We start from the raw sequence: 14,354 nt of genomic DNA on the forward strand, positions 1-14,354 counted from the left end.
CAGAACGTGTCTCTTTCCTGAGCGGTATGACGGCTGTGTGGTCCCATGGTGTTTATACTTGCATACTATTGTTTGTACAGATGAACGTGGCACCTTCAGACGTTCGGAATTTGCTCCCAAGGATGAACCAGACTTGTGGAGATCTACAATTTTTTTGCTGAGGTCTTGGCTGATCTCTTTAGATTTTCCAATTATGTCAAGCAAAGAGGCACTGAGTTTGAAGGTAGGCCTTGAAATACATCCACAGGTACACCTCCAATTGACTAAAATGATGTCAATTAGCCTATCAGAAGCTTCTAAAGCCATTACATAATTTTCTGGAATTTTCCAAGCTGTTTAAAGGCACAGTCAACTTAGTGTATGTAAACTTCTGACCCACTGGAATTGTGATACAGTGAATTCCAAGTTAAATAATCTGTCTGTAAACAATTGTTGGAAAAATTGCACAAAGTAGATGTCGTGAACCGACTTGCCAAAACTATAGTTTGTTAACAAGAAATGTGTGGAGTAGTTGAAAAACTAGTTTTAATGACTCCAACCTAAGTGTATGTAAACTTCCGACTTCAACTGTACATACCATTAGATAATTCCCCAGTTTAAAACCGGGGAATGATCTATAGGAGGAGGTTGTAGAAATGACAGACTCCAGTTGTTCTGGGGATTGGCTGTTCACCTCTTACCTACAGATATTTTCGGCAATCAAACTGAGATTTCTCACTCACTGACTGCCTTTTTAAGGAGTCCAATATTGAGTTACATTAGTGCCAATCACAGTGGCAGCCCAGGAGGTCTGTTTGATGTTTTCGAGGGCGGTGGAGATAGAGAGAGCCTGTGCCCATATCGTGCACTATTGGGATGCATATATAGTGTTCAGGCAGAGGTTCCATCATGGCCATTGGTGGTTCCGGCACCAGTTTGATAGCCGCCAGCTGAACAGCCAATCCCCACAACAACTGGAGTCTCTCATTTCTACAACCTCCTCCTCTCTGGCTGTGATTGGTTCCAACCAGGATGTTGTAAAAAATGTACCGAATTCTGTAACCCTAACAAAGTGCCTAACTAACCCGCTGTCTTGAGCACTGATCCTAGATCAGTCTAAACGCATCTCCACTAAACATTGTCCACCAAGGGTTCTAACTTGCTGTAATAAGAACTGATTCTAGACCAGGCTACTATTACAGACAGACAGAAGTAAACATGTAAACACAAATAGAAAGAAGGACAACAAGGAGAAATACAATCATGTCTGTACATGTATGTACATGGCTGCTACAAAATAGTTCACCCTGTTTGTTTGTTTGTGATTACACTAAATTGCTTTAATACAGTAGATACCGGATCATAATAATTTTGTCAACAACAACAAAGACATGGGCTGTGTCCCACAATGCACCCTATTCTCTATATAGTGCACTACGTTTGACCAGGGCACTATGGGCACTGGTCAAAAGCAGTGCACTAAATAGGTAAAAATGTGTCATTTGGGACACATACATGGAGAAGAAGAAGAAAATATGTATAACTCTTCATATATCAATGTGATTAGCATTAAGACTTTGACCCTCCGCCCGCCCACTCCTAGCCCCTCCCAGCACCCTCACACCACCTTACTGTGACCCCACAGCCCCATATGAAGATCAAAGACAGTATTAACATGAAGGGAGATCAGTATGAGAGATAGAGAATGTGGGTGGGCGTCCGTGATAAGCAGGTCAAAGTCATATGCTCACCCACATGCTCTATCTCTCACACTGATCTCCCTTCATGTAAATACTGTCCAGAGAGTTCAATATTAAAAGCAATGACCATCTGTTCTCAGTAAAGGGCATTGGGGTTAGACAAATCATTGCAACACTACAGTAACTCAATCATTACTACTTTAGGCTGGCTGGCTACTGAAGACATGTAGTATGTGCTTTCTATCAAATATAGGCTGGTTTATATGTTCATAACTCAACACAGAGATCACATATTTCCCTGTTTTTGTTTTTAAAACATTATTGATCAAAATACCAACACATACATATAGTACTGCATTATATATTGGAGCAACAGTAAGTAAGCACTCTGTTTTTAGAGCGTTAGAGAGATTAGGATAATATTTTAAACAAAGCAATCGCCCCAAATGGCACCCTATCCCCTGCATAGTGCACTATATAATAAATAGAGTGTCATTTGGGACACAGACACAGCGAACCACCACCACCAGTATTGATTGTTCAGTCCCTCTTGGAACAACCCTTGGCTAGAGGTGGTGTAGTGGATTATACATAGTTACTGTATACACTGTCTGTTACGCCTCAGCACTGAGGACAGAAATAAAGAAAGCAGACCTGGGTTTCAAATACTTGGAAAATCAATTGAAATACCTTATCTGTTTAAACTTGCCTGGTTTAATAAACCAATAGAAAAGTCCAAAAACGTCATACCTCACCCATCTGGCACTCCAGGCAGACTTAAGCAAACACTCAAAGTATTTGAAAAGATTAGTATATTAGTATTTGATCCCAGATCTACCAATAAGTCCAAACACTGTATATTGCAGCTCCAGCTGGAGATACTGTATGTGCTCAGAACTGACACTTAGCTAAACAACATGATTACTGACTGACTACTGACCACAGAAGGAAATGGACCAGGACAACCATGGTGTATCACCACCAGGTCCCGGGGGCACAGGGGCCCCCAAATTAGGTCCCCGGGTCCATAGGTCCACAGGGTACCTCAAATTTCCACGAGGTTTCCATGAGGCTGAGGCCCTCCTTCTGAGAGAACAGGGGACTGGGGGGAGGGGGATATTGTCATGGGGGTTGAGGTGTAGAGGGGTGCATCAAGTTGACTGAAAGGTGTGTTTTTTTGTGTCTCCAGAATATCTCCAAATCAATAATAGGAGCAAATGAGTTTCAGTCCCCAGTTTATTTGTAGTTCCCCCCTCTCTCTCTCTGTCTCTGTCTGTCATTTTTTTGGCCATCCATGATAGGTGTAAAATCCTTTATTCTCGTCATAATCCAGGCTGAGGAGGGGGGTAGAGCTACAGCAGGAGGGAGTGGGAGGGAACATGGTGATTGATGTGATGTCTGGCCCCTCCCCTCAGCCACAGGAGATGACAGTAAAGCGTTTGGAGATGCAGGACATGTTGTGGAGCACGATTCCCAGGAGAAAGAGCAGGACGCAGGCTACCAGGATCACTGTACACACCCCGGACCACGTGGAGCCCTTCCCTCCACCACCACCTCCCCCGGCTCCCCTCCTCTCTGCCTCCTCCAGGCTGTCGAGACTCATCCCCAGGGGTTGCAGCTCAGGCATGGCCACCACTGCCACATCCACCTTCTGCTGCCCGCTGCCACCTGGCAGGAACCGGCAGCCCAGTTCGCCGGGCAACAGTGCCCTTTCCTTAGCGATGGGCAGGGGCAGCATGTAGCAGCCATTGCTAGGCAGGCGGATGAAGACGGGCGTGTGCTCGGAGGCGTGTGGGATTGCGATGACGGTGATGATGTCGGGGTCATCGGGGAGATGGGAGACGGAGAGGCCGGCGGGAAGTTTGGTGACGCCACGGCACCAGGGGCAGCGGATCTCTTTCTGGCTGGACCTCATCTGGGTCAGGCACACGGAGCAGCACGTGTGTCTGCAGTCCAGCAGCTTGGGCCTCCGTCGCGGGCTGTAGTAGTTAAAACAGATCTGACACTCCAAGATGGAGTCCTGCGAGAGAGACCGAGTCTCCATTTTGTTATGGATTGTTATTATTGGTCCTTTATAGTAGCTTTCACGTTTCCTTTCACTTCACTTATCAGAATGTTAGCAATCACGAGAATAGGCTGGTTTCACAAGGCTAGGTGCTTTATAGTTTCAGGAGAAGGGAGAGAACGTGCTCAACTGTTAACCAGGATGACAAAGAAGAATGTCTCTTATTATTTGACTGTAGTAGCAGAAAGCCAAATGGTATCCAGAACCTCTATAAGGCACTTGAATCCTCCTCAGAGCAAAGCTGTGCTGTTTGATCACGTAGCCTCTGCTCGGTGTCCTTCCACCCACCTGGCCGTCTCAGTGTCGGTGTGATGTCACAGGACGATCGAGGTCACATGGTGGTTCATCTGTGAAACAATAGAGAGGACAGCAGTGTTAATGGGCTGAAGAGATTTACGGGATAGAGAGGGTGTGTGTGTGTATGTATAGAAGTGGGCATCAACACTGATGGAGCAGAAATAGGAGCAGGGGCATGTTATGGGCATTGTAGCGGGAAGCCAGGCACGTAGGCTTTGTGTTTGTCCCGAATGGCACCCCATTCCCTATATAGTGCACTACTTTTGACCAGAGCCCTATGGGGAATAGGGTGCAGCCTTCGTCCCTCATCAGCCTGGATCTCTCGCATTAATTTTCACACAGATAAGTCAGTTAGCTGCCCTGCCCCTATCCACGCTCTGCCTCTCTGCCTGCCTGCCCGCCTGGCTGCAACATCAGAAGGAATCACACACACACAGACACACACCCACAATGCAGTGATACATGCGCATGTGCACCACACACACACACACACAAACACACAGTTAGCTCTCATCAGACACACACACACACACACGACAGAGAAATAACTAACATTACAGAAACGTGTGACGAAGCTCATACACACCACATCATACAGAGCAAAGAGAAAGGAGGTTGTCATAACACATGCCACAACCACACGTGATGGAAAGTGACATCATCATCATGCATGACATATCCACATCAGACACAATAGGGCAAGTCTGGGCACTAAGGCTAATTATTTTGCATCTTCAGTTCAGTTAACTTCATTATCCCACAGCAGGAAATGTATTTGGTCATCACGCTGTACACAGAATACATAAAAAATCAACGTACGTATTAGTTGGCCACAGGCTCTGTGAAAGTTTGTTCTCCCACTCTTCTTCTTACGTAATCATATCAGCCATGTTAGTTAAGGTCAATTCCATGGTAACAGAATAATGCTGAGACTCAGATTTCTCACTTAAAATGTATACCAAACAAAAAACATTGATGTCAAAGTTTAACAAACCATACAGCTCTATGCACAAGGACTACTTTAACAGGATGTTACTGTAATTCTGTTACCAAACTTTGCACACTTTTCCCAGATTTTTTTATTTACTTACTGTGTACATTTTTCTAAGTAGTCCTTGTGCATAGAGTTTTATGGTTTGTTCAACTTTGAAATCAATGGTTTTTGTTTGGCATTCATTTCAAGTGTTACATGCTAACCACACCGTACGTGTTGCATGTGTGAGCGTTGGAAAATAAATGTACACATACATGTTATTCAATCATTGCACCCACACTACTCGCGCTCATCAACGAGCGTCTGCGTGGCCAGGCGCTAAAATAGATCTTGGTTCTATTTGTGACGCTCAACGCGCTGCAAGTCCTGCCTCTCTCATCTCCTCATTGGTTTTTAGGAGCATCTACCCAGGTGGGTGATTGAAAGATGAACTGAGGTCTACGCTCCTGTCCAGTTGGTTGTGGTAATGCACCATAAAGTTGGTTGCCAAACGCCATTTAAAGTCCAAAGAAGAAGAAGAAGCCTGAAGGAGGAGAGATTACTAGAAAACAAAGTTTTACCGTTTTATCTGTGGATGAATTGTCGGAGTAGAGGACCTTGTGCATTTCAGGTAAAATAACAACCCAATGTTTATATCCCAGGACAAATTAGCTAGCAACAGCAAGCTAGCTAGCTAAATTGCCATAAATGTTTAATGCTTTTCGATCTCTCCCTAAATTAATATAATTGGTTCAGAGTTTATTTTGATATTTCAACCTGCGTGTCCTGATCGCGTCTGGTGTGGGGGGGACAAAATCAACTTGTGCGCTTGCGGTCTGGGTAGCATGTTAGCGTAATTCCATTAATGTGGAATTGCCCTTAATCCATGTAGAATCTCTGTTATGACGCTGACATTTACAGATGATTACGTTCTGTCAAAATATTGCTGTTAAAATGCCAAAGAGGGTCTCTGTGAGCTGGGAGTGTGAAATGGAGAGTTGGACTCAAAGCAAGGCAAGCTTTTTTCTTTCCTCTTCCATCTCTCAGCCCTATAGGGACACTGTAGCTTGCATGGTAGTAGGTACATGTCTTAGTAACTGACTGACAGAGGGACAGTGACATGGAACAACCGTGAAACCTTTTTATTTTCAAGGTGACCATAGATACTATTCATTTTGTCAAATTAGATCTTGTCAATTAAACTCCTCAGCTCTCACAGCTGTTTGCTCACAAGTTGTAATGGACTTGCAGACATAGTGAAGACATCCATGTGACATACCGGCTGTGTCCCAAATGGCACCCTATTATCTATGGGCCCTGGCCAAAAGTACTGCACTACTTAGGGAATAGGGTACCATTTGAGACACAAACATGTATGTCTTGTGATAGGTTTCTAAATCCACTGTAAAGCATCCCATTTGCAGCGGTTAGCGTCTCCGCCACACACATCTGAAATTCACCCACTTCCTCCCTCCCCCTCTTTTCCTCTCTCCCTCTATCCCTCCCCAGGCAAAATGCATCTTTCTGTTTTGGTTCTGATGCGATACCCCCTTCACTCTTCGCTTGACCTAGTTTCTCTAAACCGTTCTGCATTCTCTACCACCATTTCAAAGTCAAGTAAAATGCAGAAAATCCCAGTAATTTTAGTTACAGGGGAGGAGACAGAGAGAGAGAGGGAGAGAGAGAGGGAGAGAGAGAGAGAGAGAGAGAGAGAGAGAGAGAGAGAGAGAGAGAGAGAGAGAGAGAGAGAGAGAGAGAGAGAGAGAGAGAGAGAGAGAGAGAGAGAGAGAGAGAGAGAGAGAGACCTGCCTTAGGGGTAAGAGAACCAGGGGTATTAGTAAAAACCCTTCATAAGATAAGGATTAGCTTTGATCTGACAAAAATGCTTTGTGGCTCAATATTCCCATACACTCACTCTTTCACTATCCTCTCATTCCCTCCTGCATCCTTTACTCTCTTCCCCTCCATCCTCTGTTATTTACTCTCTCTAAATACATTATTTCTCGACTGTTACTCTGTCTACCTTTCTTTAGGTGACTCATTCTCTCTCTCTCTCTCTCTCTCTCTCTCTCTCTCTCTCTCTCTCATTATAGTTTTGGGACCCATTTTCACATTTCACCTAGTGTGGGAGAAAAAACACACCTCACTGTCACTGAGCAGAACTATAGGAGGTATGGCAAATCTAATTTCTGAACATCCTCTATAAAGCACTTAAAAGCAACTGTGAATTAATTCAGAAAAGTCTTAATACAACCCAAGGTTTGGTCCATCATATGATATGACTGTAGGAAGGGAATATGATTAAGTAATGATGGCGAGTTCCCTACTGGTGCCCCCTATCCCTGTCCAATCTCCACAGCCCCTCTGGCCCCCTGGGACCATCCGAAAGGACAGACACACTCCCTCCGCTGAGCGGAGCTGGAACACACACGCACACACACACACACTGTGTCCCTCCAGTCTCCCCTGTCTCGCTCCACAGCACACACGATCAGCCGAAGGAAAAAGCGCACTCCTCCTTAAAGACAGCAGCTAAAAATAACCAAGGAAAGGACACACACACTCCCAAAAATTATACACTGGTTGGAGCAGGTCAGAGAGGGGGGTAAAAAGTAGCAGGGGAGTTGGAAGACAAGGGAGTAGAGGAGAGAAAGGGAACAGAAACACAGGTTAACACCCATTACCTTCAGATACTGAGGACAAAGCTGAGTCCCAAATGGCACCCTATTTCCTTTTGGGTTTCCAGTCAAAAGTAGTGCACTAAATAGGGAATAGGGTGCCATTTGGGATGCAGCGTGTAGACATTAGACACGCATCGAAACTAAACAGTTCCCTTTTCTGAAAGAAAGGCTCGCCTCCTACAAAATAACATGCACTTTCGCAAAAAGTCATTACTATGTACTTGTATGCATGAAAAGGCATTGATAGTACGCCACTTACAAGGGTGGCCACTTACTTACCGGTACTAAGATTAAAAACTCTGGCACAGTCAGAAACTGTTACTCTCTGTAAATTGAAACTAGGGGTTAATTGACTGAGTTGCCAAGTACTTTTACGCTCCACACTAACTCCTATGTTAATCCTCCACGCAACAATTCATCTTAATTAGACTAAAATGTTCTTATACATCGCAAGTGAAGCACACAGGCGAACAGAGAAGAGCACATTTGCCCTTGAGAAAGGTGTATCTCGATGATGAAAAGTGTGTGTGTGTGCCTTGTGATGTGTGCCGTGTGTGTCCAGGGGCCTGTGCAGCAGACTGCTGCAGGACACATTATGGCAATTTCCATCTTAAGGAGCTAGTCCCCATCTGCAAGCAAACACACACACACACACACACACACACACACACAGTCCCCATCCACAGACGAGCCTGCCAGGCAGCAGTACTATAAGCTCTGGCCCACACACCCACATGAGCGTGACCAACAAACACACAATCCACTACCTCTCGGATACATCAGTAATACAGCTGAGGAGGGGGAGGTGTGTATGTGTGTGTCCGTGGGTGTGTGTCCTGGAGAGGGAGGTGATCATATATCTCTTGAGGAGCTTGCATCTCATTCTCCAAAAGCCAATATTTGACCACGTCTTTGGCTACCTTTCCTTTCTTATCAACAAACCCTAGTGGAAAACTGGAGAGAATACATACAACACTAGGACCAGACTTACTGATTGAATTTCCCTGATTCTGAAACACATCAGACACCTCACATTGTTCTGTCTTAATCAATGTCTATCTAGCAGCTGGCTCCATTACCATAGATACAGGTAACTGCCAAAGTAAAGGAAACACAAACATAAAGTGTTGTAGCCCTTTACACTCGTACCTGTATACATGTTGAACATGGTAGATTTGGGGTCTGGCTGTACGATTGATGACTTTCACCTGGATTCACCTGGTCAGTCTATGTCATGGAAAGAGCAGGTGTTCCTAATGTTTTGTGCACTCAGTGTAGATACAGATATCATGGAAGGATGAAATACTGTTGAAGTGACGTCAATCAATTGAGAGAAGGGGCTTTCCGTGTTGTCTATGCATCCAAGAGCATTAACAATGTTATCAACTGTGCTGTCCACACAAAGACAATTATTTGTTTGTTAAATCAGACCAATTCAAAGCCCTTTGTAGCATGATGTCTATTGACGCCTACTCAGAATCGTAGCCTGCTGCCTGTTCAAAATGCTTTCAGTCTGATGTCATGACACCGAGCTGGGTTGTGTGTTGTGCAGAGAGGTAAAACAAGGCTGGAGTCTAAATCCCCGTATAAAATAACTACTCATCTTTCTTCTCAAGGTCTCTCAGGTCAGGATTAAATCCGATCAGTGGTAGATCCGCGTTATAGCAGGTTTGACATTTAAAGGTCATTTCCAATTGAGCCGAGTGCAGCGTTTACTCTGAATGTGGTCTCCACGAAGGCGGGAACATTGCCTTTTACAGGTGCACAGCTGACAAAGCACATCCGGATTTAACCCCAGCCTTAATGTTGTTAACTCAATGTGAAATACATCCAGGTTTAGTATCCTTTCCTTGATGTCGGTCATGGCATACAAGCAATCAAGATTGTCATTTTTGTATATCTTTGAAACTGAAATAATACATATCCTTGTAATATCTAACCAGATCCAACGGATGATACAATGTTTCTGTCTTCTACATGCAATGGCATCAACCCGTTCAATTATGAAATAACAGAATAAAACATCCTAATTATCAACAGCATTACAATCCCTTTGTCTGATGATGAAAGACAAGTTTAGACAGCACTGATGAGAAGTAGAGATAGTAGGACTATTATCTCTGTGATTAAAGGAGCAGCTGAAAGGAGAGGATGGGTGGCTCTATCTACTATCTGCCAGACATAGTTACTGATTGTAGAGATGTGAAGGAAACTACAACTGAACCAGACAGCTTGGAAAAAGTTGATCCTATTACAAATTAAGTCACAGTTTCAGACTCAAATTTAGCTGACTGTTAAGCATTAACCATATCTGTTAAAAATGTGAATAAGGGTTGTTGTTCACTCGTGTGTACACCACCATTTTTAACACAGTGCATATATCCTGCTTCTAACCAGCAGGTACTCTACACACACACACAACTTCACTCAGGACTGGGAATGAGATCATTCACACATCGGCAGGCAACGCAGCAGGAGTGTATGTGAATGGAATGGGAAAGGGATACCTAGCCAGTTGCACAACTGAATGCATTCAACCGAAATGTGTCTTCCGCATTTAACCCAACCTCTCTGAATCAGGTGTGTGTGCCCGTGCGTGTGTGCGCACAAGCAAGCTTACACACACTACAAGAGACAGCTTGAGCTTCTTACCCCAAGGACAGCACTACAGCATGAGAAGACTACACACACTTGATGTTCTACTAATGCTTGATCTCTCAATTTCTTTCTGACGCACTCCGCTATCAGACAGTCTTCAAACACACACCGCCTTTAACAGACACACACACAAACTTTAGTCTTCAAACACACACCGCCTTCAAAACATATCTATTCTAGTGTTCAATAACATCACAAGAGCTTTCCTCAGCAAGTCAGTCAAACAGATGATATCTAGAAACAGAGGGAAGTGAGTGGAGATATAACTCATTGCTCAAAGACAAGAACTGTCACATTACTTGAGTGTAATGTTGCTGGGGGGTCTTGGAAAGGAGTGAAGATATATTAGTGAGAGAGAGAAGGGATATTTTTGCACATTTTTAGAGTTGCCTGCCCTGAAACTGTTTCTTGTCACCTTATCAAGATCAACACCAGCTACTTTGTCGCTTGTCATTATAATCATAGTAACAGTAATACATATTACAACTCTTAACCATTCGAGTCCCTCGTCATTGTAAAACTATCATACTGGGCAAAACTGGTTGAAAGTTGTAATTTCAACCAGGTTTTACAGCTGAAAAGACGCTATTTCAACCAGTTTTTCCCACAGGGATATTTCAAGATCATACCATAGTTAGATCATCTTTGAAATAACACTGCCAGAGATATCAAGCTTAATCAAGATCATACATGTTGTCGAGGGACATGTATGGTGAACGTAGAGGGCGTCTGCTACAACTTCCGCTTAAACAATAACATAATTTATGTCTATTTCCCTTCAGGTCTCTCTGTACCATGCACACACAAGCACATAAGCACACTCTCACACACACACACACACACACACACACACACACACACACACACACACACACACACACACACACACACACACACACACACACACACACACACACACACACACACACACGTCTCTGTTGCCAGGCAATGGAAAAGAGAAAAACAGCCAAACCTAGGCAGACCTGAGAGTTTCATTATAATCTCATATTAGAACCTTACCTGAGCAGCTTAGCTCTTCCCCAAGGCTGTAGAGCTGGTTTAAACAGCATCATGCATACACTGACTACAGTTATATAACTGTATCATGTAGACCCTGACTACTACTGGTATACACTGTACTGTGCATACCCTGACTACCGCTATATGCAGTGCTGATACTGTATATGATGCTGCTACTGTACTAATACTCTCTCTCTCTCTCTCTCTCTCTCTCTCTCTCTCTTTACTGTAGCACAGCGGTAGCAAAAGCACCATAGATCCTTGTGTTGTGAAACTGGTGCAGAGGTAGCTAGCTACTAGAGATTAAATCCATGCTCTGTGTACCGAATACTGAGCCTCCTATCATGTAAAGGGAACCACCCATAGACATTATTTACTTAACAATTAGCCAGTTTATTAACCAATCAACAGCCACCCACTCAGAGATAATAGAGTTAAAGGGTGTTTCCCAAATGGCACCCTATATTCATAGAGCCCCATAGGGCTCTGGTCAAAAGTAGTGTACTGCGTAGAGCATAGATAGGGTCGCAGACAATTTGGGATGCAGACAAAGGCTTATCTTAGCTCAGAGGCAAACACAATGGTAGGCTACAGCTATATCCCCTGTCATTAGTTACTAAGGCAGGGCCTTACTGTGGGCTTCAAAGAATTACGCCTGCGTTCCAAATGGCAATTTTTGTAGGGGTTGATACATTTTTTTGTGGAAATAAAAAACTGCTGAAGCCTTTTTAAACCTCAAATACAATACGAGTTTTAAATGTCCTGCATTGCAGGAAAGTTATCTTGCAACAGGGTGGTCAAATTAAGATCCTACATTTGTATGAGCCCTGACCAGATGTACTGCACTATAAAGGGAATAGGGTACCATTTAGGACCCAGTTACACCATCAATGGGGATCAATGGAATAGCAGCATTGATTGGTCATTAATCAGTCAATGCGACCAGGTTCTTAGCTCACTGAGTGGATTATAAATGACTATTTCAGTAGGAAAATCTCCCAGCTTGTCCTTGTGTGTGGGCATACAGATAAATACATTCTAAAACAGTCCACAATGTGTCTATACTACAGTATATTTGTTCTAAGTTAAAATAGCTGATAATCCTTTGAGTATAAACCAATTATAAACCCTAATTCCTCCTCTTCAAAGATATATTGAAAATTCAAGAGGGTAATTTTCTCAGTAAGGCTCTCTTGACAAACATGAATCAAATCACTAGCTAACAACATTTAGCTTTCGCACATGCTTTCTGCCTGTACTTTGTCCCCCAAAAATAGATTTCAAGAGCACTGCTGCTGTATATGGAATATATTGGATTACAGTAACTCTCTGCTCATAAATCTATTCATGTACAGTATGTAAATTATGAGTAGATCATAGTTTTAATGCTCTGACTAGATAGCTGTGAGGTAGTTGTCCCCAATTGAAACAAAAGAAAGATGTGTACAATACATTGTGCGACAAATTATAAACCTGATCTGAGGAATACAACAAAACAGATTCTCAATCCAGAGTATCAGACCCAGTAGGCCGCCATGACACCTGCTGCCCTGGGACTGAGTTTGAGGGATTACTGTACTGTTGTCTGTCGGCAGTTTTCACACCCCCTCTCCCTTTCTTTCTTCCTCACACTCTCTCTGTGTCTCTCTCTCTTCCCTCTCGTCTCTTAAAGTGCAAAAGAAAAGGTTGAGGTAAAGAAAGGAGAGAGATATTTCATCTGACTGGTTGGCGTGCAGCGGTGGACAGCTCTGGTGAAAACACAAACAGATCGATGAGATGATTGGCACACACCACAATCCCGGCCCTGGGCCAGCCCAGACACTCAACCTGCGTCCCAAATGGCATCATATTCCCTATGTAGTACACTACTTGTGACCAGAGCCCTTTGGGATTAGGGTGCCATTTGAGACGCAGACACTCACTGGCCCTGACTGAAATTCATCCATCAATATGGGACACACTCGTGTCCCATTCTCCCCCCCTCCCCTCTTCTCATCTCAATCACCTTTACACACACAACCATTATGTAGGCCAACTCACACACACACACACTATCAAACACCCTCCTAGATCCTTGAGTACACATTCTATCCAACCTAGTGCACACATGAAAATACAGTGATGAAAGCTACTAAAACAAATTCTATCTTTCCAGAGGGTAGGCTAACATTGATATATAGTGACAATAAATTAGCTTTGCTAGCGCTTTAAATCCTCCACCCTCTGGGACCCTGCAGCTATGAATTCCTTTTTGAGGACAGTCAGCTATCAAGTGTTTTTCTTCCTTTTCATTCCCACTGAAACCGTCCCCAGATGTTGGCAAATCAACAGTCTTTAACATTCCTCTACCCCCTCATCACCCCTCATCTCATCTCTTATCCCCCCTCGTTTCTGGCAAACTCAAACGCTGAAAAATGAGTGCCGTCTATTCTTCTCTTCTGACAGATAAGGTGGCGTTTGTGATTTACATAATGTCTCCAAACTACACGACAACAGCAATGCGCTTCCTGACAGATATCCCAGCAAAACTCTGAAGGAATTACCAGCCCCAAATGGGTAAGAAATTCAAACCCTCACGGACAATACTGATTCGGTTCTACACAAACATCATCGACTTCATCCTCACCTCCTCGTTCACTGTCTGACTTGGGAATGTGTTGGGCCGCTCTAAGGGCAAACTGCAGCAGAGTGTCATCAGCTGCCACCTGCCCTCCATCGAGGTCCTGCACGACTCCAGGGCAATGAAGCATACAGGAAAGATCATCGCTGACCCCTTCAACCCCCTCTTCCAAAGACCCCTCTGGGAAACAGTTCAGGGCCCAGTTTTCCAAAAGCATATTAAGGCTAAGTTCATCGTTAGATTAAGTAGCCTATACACAGCCAAGACAGAAAGATAAATGCGGTCAGAGACCCACTAAAGCAGCACCACCCCCTCAAGATGCTGAGCCTGCCTGGCAGAGTTAGTCCTTCAAAGGATGGGT

The 14,354-nt window shown here is 43.9% G+C and overlaps 1 protein-coding gene across 1 annotated transcript in view; it reads right to left on the reverse strand.

Moving 5' to 3' along the window:
• Positions 1-1,300: 1,300 nt before the first annotated feature.
• Positions 1,301-14,354, reverse strand: part of LOC311108985 (E3 ubiquitin-protein ligase RNF152-like) — a 57,312-nt gene continuing 44,258 nt past the window's right edge. Inside the window, exon 2 of the mRNA XM_084151766.1 lies at positions 1,301-4,091. Within this exon, the coding sequence (XP_084007892.1) occupies positions 3,091-3,723 (633 nt within the window). The 5' untranslated portion in view covers positions 3,724-4,091 and the 3' untranslated portion in view covers positions 1,301-3,090. The remainder of the gene's footprint in view (positions 4,092-14,354) is intronic.

The sequence above is a fragment of the Coregonus lavaretus genome (genome assembly GCF_964263955.1).
Source record: "Coregonus lavaretus genome assembly, chromosome: 34".
Classification (NCBI taxonomy): domain Eukaryota; kingdom Metazoa; phylum Chordata; class Actinopteri; order Salmoniformes; family Salmonidae; genus Coregonus; species Coregonus lavaretus.